General features: G+C 39.7%; 1 protein-coding gene across 2 annotated transcripts in view; it reads right to left on the reverse strand.

Annotated features, from left to right (window-relative positions):
• LOC136675537 (collagen alpha-1(XI) chain-like) overlaps positions 1-17,739 on the reverse strand; it is a 104,504-nt gene that overhangs the window by 12,161 nt on the left and 74,604 nt on the right. For both annotated transcript variants that reach the window (XM_066652118.1, XM_066652119.1), the window contains 16 exons: positions 17,655-17,708; positions 16,329-16,382; positions 15,773-15,817; positions 15,625-15,678; positions 15,149-15,193; positions 14,989-15,042; positions 13,428-13,481; positions 11,899-11,952; positions 11,689-11,796; positions 11,516-11,605; positions 11,326-11,379; positions 10,396-10,503; positions 10,055-10,162; positions 6,442-6,495; positions 1,438-1,491; positions 248-355 (listed from right to left, as the gene is read on the reverse strand). In XM_066652118.1, coding sequence (XP_066508215.1) covers positions 248-355; positions 1,438-1,491; positions 6,442-6,495; positions 10,055-10,162; positions 10,396-10,503; positions 11,326-11,379; positions 11,516-11,605; positions 11,689-11,796; positions 11,899-11,952; positions 13,428-13,481; positions 14,989-15,042; positions 15,149-15,193; positions 15,625-15,678; positions 15,773-15,817; positions 16,329-16,382; positions 17,655-17,708 — 1,098 coding nt within the window. The remainder of the gene's footprint in view (positions 1-247; positions 356-1,437; positions 1,492-6,441; positions 6,496-10,054; positions 10,163-10,395; positions 10,504-11,325; positions 11,380-11,515; positions 11,606-11,688; positions 11,797-11,898; positions 11,953-13,427; positions 13,482-14,988; positions 15,043-15,148; positions 15,194-15,624; positions 15,679-15,772; positions 15,818-16,328; positions 16,383-17,654; positions 17,709-17,739) is intronic.

Here is a 17,739-nt window from a genome sequence, read left to right on the forward strand (position 1 = left end):
GAGCAAAAACACAAAAAGGTCAGACAGGTTGAGAATAGTAATAAACAAATTTAAAAATGTATTTGTCTTTCAGTCTCTGTGACTGTTTCTGTGCCTGTCTCTCTGCCTGTCTCTGTTTCTGTGTCTGTCGGTGTCTTTCTGTCTATCACTCTCTCTCTCTGTATCTATTTTTAATGTTTGTCCCCACTAAATACATTGGAAACAGCGTCAGCGCTCTTAGAACTGAACACACTCTGCAGAGTTTTACCTGTAATCCGATGGGTCCAGGGAGTCCAGGGAATCCTCGAGGTCCTTCGTCTCCTTTCTGTCCAAACATTCCTTGCTGCCCTCGAGGACCAGGCTCTCCATCACTGCCCTAATACACACACACACACAAACAAACTCAGAGAGAGGGGGATTATGGGTAAATGTTAAAAGTGTATGTGGGTGTAGTGAAGGGTGCAGCAGGACAGGAGCTAGTTCAGAATAACACACACACCACGTGACATCACTCTGAGACACAGATCATACCCTTCCTGTTCTTCATGGGTCAGGACCCCCACAGGACCCCTCACAGAGCAGGTATGGTTTGGGTGGTTGATCATTCTCAGTACTGCAGTGACACTGATGTGGTGGTGGTGTGTTAGTGTGCGTTGTGCTGGTATGAGTGAATCAGTGGGGGTCCTGACCATTGCAGAATAGGGCAAAAGGAGTAAAAAAAAAAAAAAAATAAGTCTGTAACTACAGGAGTGGACACTGGAGCTAAGGGGATAGTAGAGCTAAGAGAGGGGACTGTAAGGGGACAGTGGAACTGAGAGAGGGGACAGTGGAGTTGAGAATGGGGACAGTAAGGGGACAGTGGAGCTGAGAGAGGGGACAGTTAGGGGACAGTGGAGCTGAGAGAGAGGACAGTGGAGCTGAGAGAGGGGACAGTGAGCGGATAGTGAAGCTGAGAGAGGGGACAGTGGAGCTGAGAGTTGGGACAGGAAGGGGACAGTGAAGCTGAGAGAGGGGACATTGAGGTCACAGTGGAGCTAAGAGAGGAGACAGTGAGGGGACAGTGGAGCTAAGAGAGGAGACAGTGGAGCTAAGAGTGGGGACAGTGGGCCTGAAAATGAGGTCAGCAAGGAGACAGTGGAGCTGAGAGAGGGGACAGTGGAGCTGAGAGGGTACAGTGAGGGGACAGTGGAGCTGAGAGAGGGGAGAAACAAGGAGGTAGTTTTAATGTTCTGTGTATTTGAGGTTTTGTGCGTGAGTGTGTGTGTGTGTGTGTGTGGAGTCTCAGGAAGCAGATGAAAGGAGGATTCAGCAAAAAGTAAAAGAAAAGGAGGAGGAGGCAGAGAGTTTTCCGCAGGAACTCAATAGAACAAGAAAACAGAGGGAGACAGAGAGAGAAAAAGTTGCCATGGAAACTGGTGATATCATTTTGTGTGTGTTTGTGTGTGTGTGTGTACTCACAGCTGGACCTGGAGCTCCGACTGGACCCTGAAGACCACCAGGACCAGGAGGACCCTGAAGAACAGAGAATTAATGCATGAGTGGAGGAGAGTTTGAGATGATCTGTGCCATCTCAAAGCTCTCTGTGAGGATTTGATGGCACTCTGCCATAAGAACAGGTCACTAGTGATTAGTGAACTTGATGTAGTCCAACACCCCAGAGAACAAGGTTCCACTGCTCCACAGCCCAGAGCCTTCACACCCCTTCACAGACCCACTCACACATAAGGAGTGTCCACAAACCTCTGGACACATAGTGAACATGAGAAGTGACCAAGCATCCATAAATGGATCTGAACATGTCACTCTACATAATGTAGTGGAAATGATTATGCACACATTGCGGCAGCATAAACACTACATAGCGGAGTCAATGATAATTAATTATTATTTGATTAATAATTAATTATTTAATTCATTTTGTTGAGCTCCATGTTTGGGAGCCTTTAACTAATATGTAGTGTCTTTACCTGTCCAATTTTAGCTTGGACATGTTAGATGACTTTACATATTATATAGCAGAATTAGCTAGAATTAATTATTATTAATGAATTATGCTCATTGACCCGCTGTAGGTTCTTGGCTCCGAAATTGAATCTGAATTAGAAGTAATAATTCTGTACAAGAAAAGTGTATACACAAATAACCAAGGGTTGGTTTTATCACACAACTGGTTTATTAATTGTAATATCAAATAATGAATATTGATTATACATTCATATAATGAAATGGATTACAGCGATACATGAGGGAACAGGGAGATTAATATATGAGGGAGTTTCTCTATAATAATTACCCTAGATTCTAGAAAGGTTATTGTTTATCCTTCACAGGGCAACACACACACTCACACATTCACTCCTACGGACACTTTTGAGTTGCCAATTCACCTACCGTGTGTTTTTGGACTGTGGGAGGAAACCGGAGCACCCGGAGAAAACCCACGCGGACACGGGGAGAACACACCAAACTCCTCACAGACAGTCACCCAGAGCGGGACTCGAACTCACAACCACCAGGTCCCTGGAGCTGTATGACTGCAACACTACCTGCTGCGCCACCTTGCCGCCCCCAATATGGATTTTATAATCTGTAATTGGTTACTTCCACTTATGGAAGACTGAGTAAAGGACAGAAGCAGTACATGAAAAATAACTTTACAATTTACACTTTTTAGTATGCCATATGAAAGACAACTGCTTTTAATCAACTTGCACTTACACAAGTCATACACTAGGGTGCACCGGAGAAACTTTAAATGTAGTAGCACAAGTCATGCAAAAGGGGGCGCCATAAAATTGACTTCAGTTGCAATAGCACAAGTCAGCCACAGGGTTCCTGTTGTTTCCAGGGCTGGGTCAGTGGTGATGCTTTAACCCCTCCCCCCGGGCTAGGTTGACTGGTTTGGCTTTAATTAAACCACTTCAGTTTGGACATTCATTCATTCATTCATTCATTCATTCATTATCTGTAACCGCTTATCCAGTTCAGGGGTGGGTTCAGAGCCTACCTGGAATCATTGGGCGCAAGGTGAGTATACACCCTGGAGGGGGCGCCAGTCCTTCACAGGGCAACACACACACTCACACATTCACTCACACACTCACACCTATGGACACTTTTGAGTCGCCTATCCACCTACAAACGTGTGCTTTTGGAGCGTGGGAGGAAACCTGAGAACCCGGAGGAAACCCATGTGGACATGGGGAGAACAACAGTTTAGACACTAAAGGGGAAACACACCATTGCCAGTTTTAAAGAACCTTTTCTTTTGGGCCGCTTTAAAGTGAGCTCACTATTCACATTGTTTTACAAATTCAAGGCACGAGATTCTGTGTGAAATTATGAGCCAGGATTCACAGTCTCACTACTTAGTGGTTGAATCAACGCTGCAAACAATTCCTGCATTTATGAACGTATTTTAACAAGCCGTATCTCAGAGGTACGAAATTTGCAGATCAAAAGCTGGAATTTGCAGACTTTTGGGCGATTCAGAACATACACATACATGGAGATTCACGCGCAGTGTTTACTTTAACCTCTCACGGGTGTGTCATATGCTTTTCATATATGCGATTAAACCGTGACGCAGCACAGCTGATAAAGCACAACCTAATAATATCACAAATAAAAAGCGTGTTCACACTAATCATTAAATCAAAACAACAGTGAAATGACAATTAACGCTCACATTCAAGGCTTAACCTAGGAACAGGCCCTAGTTAGGAATTAATTAGAGGGGAGAAAAGTGGAAGAAACCAGTTGTGAGGCCCATGTTGCTTATTGATGCGATTTTCCTGCACAGCAATCATAACTTCTGATCAAGATTATGTTCAGAGCCTCACAGTTGGGTGCCATAAATATATATGTAGTGGAAATGATTATGCACATGTTGTGGTGGCATAAACACTACATGGCATAGTCAATGATAATTAATTATTATTTGATTAATAGTTAATTATTTAGTTCATTTTGTTGAGCTCCATGTTTGGGAGCTATTAAATAATATGTAGTGTCTTTACCTTTCCAATTTTAGCTTGGACATGTAGATCATCATGTTAGATGACTTTACATATTATATAGCAGAATTAGCTAGAATTAATTATTATTAATGAATTATGCTCATTGACCCGCTGTAGGTTCTTGGCTCTGAAATTGAATCTGAACTAGAAGTAATAATTCTGTACAAGAAAAGTGCACACACAAATAACCAAGGGTAGGTTTTATCACACAACTGGTTTATTAATTGTAATATTAAATAATGAATATTGATTATACATTCATATAATACCATGGATTACAGCGATTCATGAGGGAACAGGGAGATTAATATTTGAGGGATTTTCTCTATGATAATTACCCTAAATTGAAACCATATAAAACCATATGCATTTACGTAACCCTGGAAATGGACTGGAGATAGCTGGGAGCATGTCGCTGACGCGCGGTGCTTTCCGGCGCGGATTCCAGGAGGACTGCAGCCGCGGGCCTTGTAGCACTTCTGCCGCTGGGTTCCTATTTTCCCTCTTGGCCAGAGACACATCCATGCAGGTCTCTGTGGGAATTCTCCATCATCGCTGATCTGCCTCCTTGTGAGAGACACGTCCATGCAGGTCTCTCACGGGCCTTTTTCACAGAAGGTCATTCTGAGGTTGCGTGTGGCTGTCTCTGTTGCTTATCCTGAAGCTCTTGTCATCACTTTGAGGGTCAGAGGTCTGAGGTCTCCTTCATGCTCTGGGTGGCATTTAATTTTGCTGAAGTTAATAGCTTTTCTTAAACTATAGTTTTCTACTAGAGATAAAATTAAAATAGTACTTCTGTTCTATCTGGACTGTTTAAGAGAGCCATAAGAGAGTCTGCGCCTGCAGAGAGTTAACTGACTACCCTATCTGAATCCCTATCAGGAGAGAGGCGTTCTTCAGAAAAAGCCTGAGTCATATCTCTCTCAAGCCTTAGTCATTTCCAAAGATGTGTAAAAAAGGGTGTGAAATGAAGTGAAGTGAAGGACTTCTTTCTCTCTCTAGAGGTTATGCGCCACTGGGGTTTTAACCAGAGTTTAGAAAACCCGTCTTGAATACCTGATTGGTCCTCAGGGGTTGAGAATTGGAACATCTCTTTCTCCTTATTGGCTGTTTCCTGTACCTTGGTAGTGACATCACATAAAATGTATGACCCTTGACAAGACAAAGACTTGAAGACAATCCCAGTTGAATGACTACTCCAAGATTTTGAATCATACTTTTTCAATATAAAAGATTATATGTTAACATAAAGTAATATTATTCAGACAAACCATGTTTTACATAATTCTTAACCAAATAACACAGAGTAGGTGGCTACCTTGGTTCTACATGAGTTCATATAAAAAGTGATTAAACACATGTAAATAAATTCCACCCATTTTGATTGTCCAAATGAAATTAATTTCACACATTTGTACACATATGTAACTTCAAACTGTTTTAAACCAATGGGAATTAAGGTTTAATTCTATAGTTTGAGAAGTTCTTAATTAAGCAGTTTTACACAGAGCATAAACTTGGTAGTGTCTCCCAAAAGATTCCTCTCTTGACCCTGGGGCCTTGGGTCATAAACTGTCCTAGAGTGAGGTTTTACAACTCTGCTCTGGGTAATCTCACATTCCATCTGGCTTGTGTGGCTTGGAGATGTCTCTGAAAACCAGCTAAAGTCTGGGTATTAAAATCAAATCTCAGAAAGTCAAATTTCTTATTAGAAATTAATACACATTCATCAATGTGAACAAAACCAAGGAGTTAGAGAACTATGATTAGTCCTATTACCATTAAGGGTGAGTATGTTGAGCGGGTGGAAGTATACAAATACCTTGGTACAACTCTTCTTCTCTGTCTGGACATTATTGAGTGGTATTGAGTACTAAATAATTGTAGTTTTTCCAGTAATATCCACTCTAATATTATTGTCTACTGGACTCACCATTCATACATATAATGCATATATGCATATATCTCACTTAATGTTTACATTGCACTTAACCTCTTATACTGTATACACTGATCAGAGGGTCACTTTACCATTCTTGCACTTTGTACAAGAGATACACATAATATTTTTCTGTAGTTCATAGTTTTTGTCTAATTTTATTGCCAGTTTTTTTACCTATTTATATATATTTTGTGAGGGTTTATCTGCTGTTTTGCACAGTGTTGCCTTTCTGTACATCGGCCTACTGCAATATGTTAATTTTCATATGGGATTAACAAAGATCTATCTATGTATCTATCTATCTATCTATCTATAATACATTTGAAAATATTTAAAAATCCTGCAGATTAATTATTTTTTATTTCAACACAGATGTAACATAACAAACCGTCTAAATAAATAAATAAATAAATAAATAAATAAATAAATAAATAAAAGAAAGGGTCTGAAAAGTTCCCAAAAAATATTAAAATATTAAAGACATATAAAATAAAATCTTACATGTTCACCCTTGTCTCCTTTGCTTCCTTTCTGACCTGGTTCTCCAACTTCACCCTTTAATACAAACACACACAAAAACACACAAACACACAGCATGAGACACAAAACTTCAGCTTCAACTTTTACAGAGGTCTATGAAGTTTGTGATTGTCAGGCCACTGTTGAGTAGCTCAGGTTTGTGTAAATACTATGTAGATTTTGTGCAGAATGTTTAAGGTTTTTGTAGAGTTTGTAAGGTTAGTGTGAGGAGTGTGAGGAGTTTATGTAGAGATTGTGTAAATTTTTAGTGTATGTATACAGTCTGTAAGGTTTGTGTAGAGTGGGTAATAGTGATATATATATATATATATATATATATATATATATATATATATATATATATATATATATATATATATATATATATATATATATATATATATATATATATACATACATACACAAGGGGTTAGACAATGAAACTGAAACACCTGTCATTTTAGTGTGGGAGGTTTCATGGCTAAATTGGACCAGGTGGCCAATCTTCATTAATTGCACATTGCACCAGTAAGACCATGTGCATCCAATAGTTCAAACATTGTATCCTGAAGGTGGTGCCATGTATCAGGATGACAATGCACCAATACACACAGCAAACTGGTGAAAGATTGGTTTGATGAACATGAAAGTAAAGTTGAACATCTCCCATGGCCTGCACAGTCACCAGATCTAAATATTATTGGGCCACTTTGGGGTGTTTTGGAGGACAGGCAATGTACCAAATTAAAGCTTAAATCACTGATTTTCATTGATTTAATCATTTTATATATAATCCCACTCGATAAATAAGTATTTTTGCTGTTATTGGAAATTGTTATGAAAAAATATTATTGACAGTACAGATTTTCAATTTTTTCACAGCGCCATATTTGAGTAATGTGTACATATCATACACCAATCAAATGGTCAGACTCTCAGGATCACGAGGATATAAGCCATTATACGCTAAAATGGACTAAGGAATTAAAGCCAAAAAAATAATATATTCCACACTTCAAGTTTGTACCTCATCAGTGACAAAACTGCTGCTTCTCGAAGCCTGAAGAGCCCATAAGCGGCTCACACACAAAGTTAGCACAGCAGCGCTTACCTTAGATAGTCCCCTTCAAAACGAGACTAAATCTGAGTCTCTCCGTCAAACCATTTGTAAATAATCCTCAAGTTTGTGTCAAGAGTACTGGCCGAAAAAATAGTACACATTTTTTAAAAAAAATAATTAAAATAAGATCTCTGTAGACCCATGTCACACCTACTGCCGCGTAGCTTAGGCTCTCAGTTTTCCAACGACATGTTTCAAAGCTTAGATGTCTTTTACTAGTTATATTTTCCCCACTGAGGACATTTAAATGCAGCAGGGGTGTGGGGGAGGTTTCCTTGTCCTACAGCCAATCAGAGAGCAGCTCTTGCCTTTTAACACATCAGTCATTTAAAGGAACACTGTACTCGGTGAGAAACAAGTATAAACACCAGAAATAAACTCAGTACATCAGAATAAAACACACCATACCTAAGGGTTTTTACTGTTTGTTGAGGGGTAAATGGCCACTTGGTGAGGGACAGGAGACTCATAGAAAGTAAAGAAAAACACTAAAATGTTGACAAGGTATGACAATGTCTAGACAAGGTATATACACTGTATTTTTGCAGTAAAAGTAATTATTTTCCTTATGGAGAGCTTTGGGTCTAAAGAGACATATGCCATCTGTCCACTGTATCAACTCCAAATTTTACCTGATGAAAGTAGACCCTGGGAGACAAACTTAAAAAGAAAAAAGTAATGGGACTCATGAACTCTTCAGTTTATAGCCACTAACATTTTTTTTTCAAAATGGTTTCTTTTACAATTTTTTTCTCTAAAAATAAGTCATAATAATAACTCTAGTTTATTCACTGCCTGAGCAATGGGTATATCGGCTTTACATATTTATACAAAAATTGCCATCGGCATCAGCTATCAAACAACCCATATCGGTCGATCACTAGTTGGTAAGGTATTTGTAAATATTGTGTAAACAGTGTTTACAGTTTGTGTAGAGTCTGTAGAGTTTGTGAAGGGATTGTGTAAATGTTGAGTTTGTGTTTTCTATAAAGTTTGTGTAGAGATTGTATAAACATACTTGTAGCGCTCCTATCGTATAATCTGGCAATTTGTTTACTATCCAGCAACCATGATGCTGAGTAGATACAGGAAATATAGGATTTTGCCACTCTAAGGAACGGTATGTCTAGGCACGTTATGGAGGTGTGGGTGTATGAACCAGAAACAAGAAAAGGTTAAAGTAAATGTTTGGCTTTACTTGTGGAAAAAACAAACATATAACATTAAACATACAAAACACAAGGTATGGCTTCAATTCAAAATTAAATGCCAGATGAATAAACAATTATAATGGATATAAGTTGTTTACTATTTTTATACTCTGTGATTTTTGGTCTAATTAGTATTATATTTACTCTTTTTATCGCTCTTTAAATAGTATGGTTTAGGCTTTGGTTTAGTATCGTTTGAGTTAGAGGTGGGAGATATGGCTTTAAAATTATATAAAAATATTTCAGGGAGTTTCGGTGTAAATTTGGAGCAAATTCTTTGAACGCAGACAAAATTCCACCACTTTATTTCCTCATTGCCCACCCAAATTCAAAGCCAGCTCAACCAAACATTGTTTATTCGTATTAGCTCTTTGAATCTTTATAAAGAATCTTTATAAAACCGAAAGACTGTGTCATGTAGCTCAGCGGAGCACACAGGTTCTGTCACTGTGAACAGGATAGGTAGTGATCTAAAAAGGACAATTAGACTTTAAGCTCAAACCCTTATTGTAGATTTGGCTTATTTTTTGGTGACATTTTTGCTTGATGTTTCTTTTAATATGTTTTTGGCTTCTAGTTTCAGCTACTCTTTTATTTCGCACTGCAATTGAAGTACGGGGTGGGTAATTTATATGGATACACCTTAATAAAATGGTAATGGTTGGTGATATTAACTTCCTGTTTGTGGCACATTAGTATATGGGAGGGGGAAAACTTTTCAAGATGGGTGGTTGCAATGGTGGCCATTTTGAAGTCAGCCATTTTGGATCCAATTTTGTTTTTCAATGTAACTTTATACTTTCAAGAGTTATTTCCACTTATGACCACTTATAAAATGTGTTCAAAATGCTGCCCATTTTGTTGGACTGTCAATGCAACCCTCTTCTCCCACTCTTCACACACTGATAGCAACACCACAAGAGAAATGCTAGCACAGGCTTCCAGTATCCGTAGTTTCAGGTGCTGTTTGTGTAGAGTCCGTAGAGTTTGTGTAGGTTGTTTAGGGATTGTGTGGAGTCTGTAAGTTTTGTTTAGAAATTGTGTAAGTATATAAACACTGCAGTAGTTTGTTTGAAGAGTTTATGTAAAGTCTAATCTTGTGATTTGTTTACTATCCAGTCTGTAAGGTTTGTTTAGAAATTGTATAAGTATATAAACACTGCTGTAGTTTGTGGCATTGTGTTCTGAAATGTGTAACTGTGCAGATATAGCTCAGACTAACAGGAGATAAACAGATAAATGGAACTGAGCCTAGAAGCTGTACCTTGTCCCCGTCCTCTCCGGGTGGTCCCTGGGGTCCTGCAGGTCCTGGAAGTCCAACTGGACCCTGAATACCGTCCCGGCCAGCGGGGCCTGGAGGACCTTTCTCTCCCTAAACACACACAGCAGAGAAAACTAAATTAATGTCAGCCTAATATGATTAAGCCTGAATATGACAATTGACAGGATGGTATATGTGTTTCTAATGTTGCTGGGATTTTGATTAATTTTCAATTAGTTGCTCAGCCCTAGGAACTAAGCATGAAATCCACCAATCAACTCTTAGAAATGTAAACAGGTACAATATATACAACTCCGTTATAAACACTCAGCACAAACTCTTACCGGTCCACCTTTCTCTCCAGCTGGTCCTGGGGGTCCTTGTGGTCCACTGCGTCCTGTCAGTCCAATTGGTCCACCGGGTCCGGCCCCTCCTCTTTCGCCTGGAGACCCCTGAAACACACACACACATATATATCATTTTGTGGGGATATTTTCACACACCCAGTCACTCTCACACACCTGTGAACAGTTTCACATACTCACCCAGTCACTCATACTCTCACACCTGTGAACACACACTCTCTCTTTCTCTCTCTCTCACACACACATACGCACACCTGTGAACAGTTTCACACACTCACCCAATCACACAAACACATCTGTGGACAGTTTTACACACTCACTCAGTCACTCACACACACACACCCACCTGTGGATATGTATAAGTCTAATTCATGTAAATTAAAAAATGCAGGACTATAACATGAACTATAACATGAAGGATGGAGTGATGAAATACCGCCCAAGTGTTTTTTTTTTCTGTAAAGCACTTTGAATTGCTTCTGTATGAAAGGTGCTCTATAAATATACTTGCCTTGCCTTGAAATCAATTTCATGATTAGCTGAACATTTTGAACAATTATGATTAATGAAGGATTATTTTGTTTGTTGCCTCATAGTTCAGTGAAAAGGCTCAAAAGGTTCATATTTGGTGTGTGATTGTGTTTAATATTTTGTGGATTATTGCTGATTATGTTTTTTGTCAGTGTTTACATACTTCCTTATGTTCAGTGTCATGGGGACACGAACATGGGGGGGAGTGGGGGCTCATTAATAGCATGCGCCCTTAAAGGTGCCCCAACTACAAATTTTAAGCTCATATCTGACTTTTTAGGATGTGTTTTTAATTTCCATTCCAATTTTATTTTTTTTAACACCATTCCACTACTCCATCACAGACCTTCAGATCTACAGTGAAAAGCAGGAACTTACGACAGGACCAGGGGGACCCTGCGGACCCTCACCTCCCTTCAGCCCTGCGGGACCCTACAACAGAAAAAATCAGAGAAGAGTTACAGTATTACTGCCGCTCTACACAACACATACACACCCAGCAGAAACTACAGATGTTACAGAGAAATTAAAGAGACACTACAGAGATATTAAGGATATGTAATTTTACCGGGGTTCCAGGAAGTCCTCTCTGTCCTTGGAATCCCCTCAATCCAGCTGGACCGGCTTTACCAGGAATGCCTTGAGGACCAGGATCACCCTGTGGAGGAAGAGCAGGTTAGCTACTAATGAAGCCCAGGATGAACTTAAAAAAACTATAATAGACTTTTACACAAACGGCACCTTTCCTCCTTCTTTTCCAGCGGCTCCAGGGAGACCCTGTTCTCCAGGAGGTCCTGGAGATCCAGGATGACCTCTCTCACCCACAGGTCCAGTCTCTCCTGTCGGTCCCTTACATATAAAATATAGAATGATTAACAATGAGACTTTCTCCTCACACACATGTTCTGTTAGCAGATTTTGTTTATTCTATTTGTTTTGTTGATTGTTTACCTGTGGACCAACGACACCTCCAGGCCCTGGGGGTCCGGTTTTTCCTTGGAAACCCTGGTAAATAAGAATTTAGGAATTGAATTAGAGCTTACATCTCATGTCAGCCAACTAGTGACATAAAGAGTTGAGAACAAAACAGAAATCTCAAAAAGTTTAATCTATAAAAAACCTACAGTTTTAATGACGTTTATAAATGTTATTACATGTATGTATGATATTACAATGTATGTTATGTAATTACAAATGTTACATTAGGAATCGCACATTTTTGCGTTGTAAAAATGTTAATTATAATTAATTTATGATAAATTATAATTACACAGAATCAGGGGTCCGTTTTGCCCTTCACTACACTGAGGGTTCAAATTGATCACTGTCAGACTAGTGCAATTTTAAGTAAAATGTCTTATTATTGGTACATTATTATTATTATTATTATTGTTATTATTATTATTGGGTCTGTTCCAAAACCTAGTGCGCTGTCTAACTAGAGAGAATTTTACGTCATAGTGTGCGTGCTCCCGACACATAGGCTGTCCCAATTTGTAGATACTTCATTATGCTGTCTACTAAGATACTGGTCAAATTTAGTCAGGCAGCATCGAACCCTTTCTTAGCCATGAAGGCAACGCAAGAACAACTCCCGTCTGTTTCGCTCTTCTCCCAGAGCAAAAATATTTGAAATCATGATAGAAATGGGAAAAGTAGAATCCACCACACTGAAACATATGGTCTGTCCCAAAACCTAGTGAGCTGCCTAGGTAGGCATTGTCTGCATAGACAGCTGTTTAAGTAGACAGCATTTTAACGGCCGTCTGTCCTTATGAGGCAGATTATTGAGATGCTCTAGTTAGAGAGTGATTGCTTCTCTTGTGATAATTGTCATTTTAAAATTTTTTTGCTCTGAGAGAAGAGCGAAATGGATGAAAGATGTTCTTGCATTGCATCCTGGGATTGTCTTCGCGCCTAAGGAAGTGTCCAATGCTGCCTTAAAATTCAGCCAAATTTGGCGTGCTGTGGGCTGGAAAAATCTGTGATGCCATCTCAATAATCAGTAATAATAATCAATAACAGAGCTTCTCAATAATCTGCCTCATGGTGACAAATGACCATTAGAGTGCTGCCTACCTAGGCAGCTCACTAGGTTTTGGGACAGACCTATTATTATTATGATTCAACTACTGTCTACTGTTTCGTCTTCACATTTTGACACCTAGTGGCTTTGAAGTGTCAGAGATTCTGTACTGAACACTGTTTCAAACATGGCGGGCCCTTGTAGGGGACCCACAATGTAAAGCATAACGTGGTTCTTTCAGTAAAGAGAGCAGTTAGATTCTTCACTTTCTAAACATTATAAAACAATATAATGATCACTGTTTGCTTATTTGTGTAAGGTAAAAATGACTGACTGAAACTTTAATAACTATTTAAATGGTCCAGACCCAGTGCAGGGTGGGATTAATGCCTTGTATAAACACAAACACAGACTGGTTAGCTTTTTTAACTGGATGCAGAAAATGACCACTCACCGTTTCTCCTCTCTGTCCGGGATGACCTGGCAACCCATCCTTTCCTGGAGGTCCCTGCACAGAGACAACAGCGGATGGTCAATTACCAGCATCACACATTAATAAGTTACAGGGGAAATAAACACAACCTGGGGGAAACAGTCGATGTGTCCTGAGCAAGTTTGAAAATGTAATTTTTTTCAGGTCCATCAGCAATCCTTGATATAATTTAACTGATCATCGACTGATCAAAAGAAACCAAGGAATGGATGAGAACAGAAAGGGTTAAATTAATGAACATAGGTAAACTCATGGCTTGCCGTGTTAATGTTGTTTGTGTTTACTGTGTTTGAGGTTATTGAAGCTCAGTGTCCAAAAATGAAGCTTTATAAATGGAAGTTTGCCTGGAGTCTGAAAATGCAGTTTAGGGCTGTGTTCCCTTCAGAACCCCCTCAGAACTGTGTGAGAACCAGCTGGCGTCTCAGAGGTCTTCACGCTCTCAGACCACTGTCAGAGGATGATCAGGTCACTTCACATGATCACATTACATTGTTATTCATCTGTTCTAGATGTTTAACTGGTTTTAATGATGTTATTTTACACTGTAAACCCTCATGTTCAAAGAAATTAACTGGACTGATTCTAATTTAAATTATATTAAAATGTTTCACTCAAATAAACAAATTATTTTCAACAATTTCTTCTTTTGAGTTTGTGAAATTGTAAAATTTTAATTTAGCAGAGTCCTGTTGATTTAGCAGAAACCAGTGCAGCACTTTTCAACCAAGATGGCGGATAGTCAGAGGTTCACTGCTTTTAGTTAATTTGGAGAGGTTCATGTGTTTATTTCAGTGCAAGGGGTGGTGGCGCAACTGATATAATCACTGTCACATAGCTCCGGAGTCCTGGAGTTATGGGTTCAAGGACCACCATCAGGTCACTGCCCTGAAGAGTTTGGTGTGTTCCCCCACAGTGCAAAAACACATGTTGATAGGTGGACTGGCCGTGAGGGATGTCCATAGGTGTGAGTGTTACAGACAATGAATGAATTTATGGTTAATAGTATTTAATAGTATTTTTTTTAGTTGTATTATGTATTAAATGAAGTTGTAGACACTTATAATAAATGTGTATGCATACTTCTGACATTTGAGTTTATAAATTCAAAAAAGTTAACTTATGCTAACTATGTAACTTAACTGCTAACTTATTCAGGTTTACAGTGTAGAGAACGCATCTGAATCCTGTGGCTGATGCAGGAATTTATGCAGATCGATCATCTGCTGGGTTCAGGCACTTTCTCTGAGTCTCTTACAACAAGTAAACCCCCCCCTCCCAGAACCAGTGGAATAATGTTAGAGCGCTCTCCCAGCGTGGGATTCTCTGAAGGTGGATTTCCTTGTTTGGTCACCGAGGTGTGTGTTCAGCTTGAGGTGTGATCTCTCCACACTCTACTGCTGAGGAACTGAATGTGATGTTATAATGATTTAACAGCTGTAAACACAGACAGCAGGTTTTACTCTACTGCAGGGAAGCAAAACAATTCAGGTTTAGTGAAAATAAAGAATTAAAATTTACTAACATTTGGACCCTTGGGTCCTGGGAGCCCGACCGGTCCCTGTGGTCCTTGAGGCCCCTGAGTGGAGAGATAAATAAAAACACAGGGATCATAACGGGATTTTAAGGAGAAACTTCATAAATAAAACATGTTTAAAATGTGCCATAAGATCAGAGGTGCTCACTCGTTCTCCGGGACCCCCTGCAGGCCCATCATTCCCTGAGGTCCCCTGAGAAGAAGAGAGGAAGTGAGAAATAGTGAATAAGGAAAATGAAGAGTCAGCAACTTCTCAATAATGGACGAGGAAGATATAAATTCTTAAACTAAAAAAATAACTTAAGAATTAAGTATTAAGAGTTAAGTAATTCACGGCGGCTAACATAGAAATCTCATCTTTAAATTGTCTAAACTTTTGGATACCATATTATCCCCAAGAACAGAACAAATCCATTACATGTTTTTGCTAAGTCTACTATGGGCCACTACTTTGGTCAGGGTTTGTAAAGTTTTTTGCAGTGAAGGGAACAGAAAAGACCACAGCAGTCATCCAAAGTCTGCTGCTCACCTGACGAGAAGCCCTGCCCCCTGCAGGTGACAGGTAAATATCTCAGATATATAATTGACCTCTACTTCATTCTAAAAGTCTGAGTGAGGTCTGACCTTTGGTCCTGGCTTTCCTGTCGGGCCTCTTGCTCCTCGTCCACCTCTGGGACCCTGAGGAAATGTAAGCATTAGCAATAACATTAGAGTCAGGTGTTAATACAGGTATTTACTCTGTGAACTGAAAGTTTGTGGGTGGTCACCATACCGTTGGACCGCGCTGTCCTCGTGGTCCCGCTTTCCCAGCAATGCCCTGAAGAGAAACACGGTCAGAGAAACATCAGGAACAAAACCTGCCTGAAACACTGAGCTTGACCTGATTCTACACACAACCTAGAACCTGAACCCTGTTCATACAACAGCACACACACGGTCCTTGGGATATGTTCCTTCACACAGCTCATTACTGCAAAAACTTTGAATTTATTAATTTACAAAACCGTGGATTTATTCTAAGGTCTGTTATACTTGTCCTTATTGAGGTGCAGAATGATGAAGGACAGCACATTTTCACATGCCACTTAATATTCTACAATGTACTTTTAATCTTTGCAGTCTCGCTCTCATTGTCTCTCTCCACTATTTCTTTTCTCAGTTTCCCTCCCTCTCTCTGATTGTTTCTTTGTTCCTTTCTGTCTCACTCTTATTTTCATTCCCTCAGTCTTTCTCTCTCTCTCATATTCTACATTTTTCCAGTGTGACATGCAAATGTTTTATTGTTTTAAAAAATACTTTTAATTAAGACACAAATCTGTTGTTCTTACTCGTGTTCCTTTTTCTCCATTTGCTCCAGAAAAACCACCAAAACCAGTGGAACCCTAGAGAGAGAGAGAGAGATAGAGAGAGAGAGAGAGAGAGAGAGAGACGTGATTAGTTATGGATCATGCTCACCACTTCAGCTCATCCCAGAGGAACTTCAACAATCCAGAGAACACAGTTCCACTGTTCCACACACCAGGGGAACTCCTTCATTCCAGAGAACACAGTTCCACCATTCCTCACCCCATAGGAACTCCATCACTCCAGAGAACACAGTTCCACACAATCAATGTAGCGGACAGTGGGGTTTTCCATTAGCCCTGTTAGCCTAGCCACCAGAGCAAGGATAGGAACATGGAGCAGACTATACTATTTACTCTTTAACAACAAAGATAAACTGAGCACTTTGATGTATTTGATGATCTGAATACAGAGGCTTTTGATGTATTGTTTACTTGTTGTGTGTTGTATTTACAGCAGTCAGTAATTTCCTCTAGAGAATCAGGTTCCGAATCAGACTCTACACTGACACCTAGTGCTTCGTTCATGTTACGTGCCTCCTTAATTAATCCAGATTTTTACTCAGATGGGATCTGGCGGATCCTGCAGGATCAAATTTATGTAGGTGTTCTGTATCTGTGTGAAATATGAAAAAACTGTCTCTGAAACGGCCGTCTGCTCACACTGATATGTTTATGTGGCTCAGACAGAAACATGTCCCTAAGCAACCTGTGGTGCATGATGTAGGGCCTTAAATAACAGCTTCAACACCTGAGCACTGCACATATGTCTAACAGACATCTGTTTATAATCAGTTCTCACTTGCACACCTCCTTCTCTAACAGTCAGTGTGGTATTTTGGCACTGAAGCTGTAGATTCATCACCGTGCAGTATGCACTTTGTAGGGAGAACAGAGCCGTTTGAGACAGCCTGCAGTTGCTGCCGATGCTGCATGTTCACACAACCACAAAATCAAAGGCATATCAGATCTAGGAGCACATACGACAGTGTCTCTGATTTGAAAAAATCACAAAACTCTGAAAAATCTGATCTGTGTCATATTAAGGCAAATAAATCAGATTTGAGTCACTTCTGCTTGGTAGTGTGGACACAGTGCTAGAGGTCTGGAAGGGGTAGAGACTACTGATACTAAACCAACATAACTTCAAACATAGCTACGTAGCATAAACTTGTCAAGTAAATAATAATCATAAATAAGACTGGAAAAATGACTGATCGCACCTTTAAACTGAGTCTTTGTGGATGCAGAGGATCAAAGACCCATTAAAGGAACAATGCATTGAGTCCAAAAGTGTATGTAAAGTCATACCTTTGGACCTTGACGTCCAGGATATCCAGGAAGCCCAGGAACGCCCAGTTTTCCCTGAAAAACAAACAGCAGCTTTAACCATCCA

Source organism: Hoplias malabaricus, chromosome X1, assembly GCF_029633855.1.
Source record: "Hoplias malabaricus isolate fHopMal1 chromosome X1, fHopMal1.hap1, whole genome shotgun sequence".
Classification (NCBI taxonomy): domain Eukaryota; kingdom Metazoa; phylum Chordata; class Actinopteri; order Characiformes; family Erythrinidae; genus Hoplias; species Hoplias malabaricus.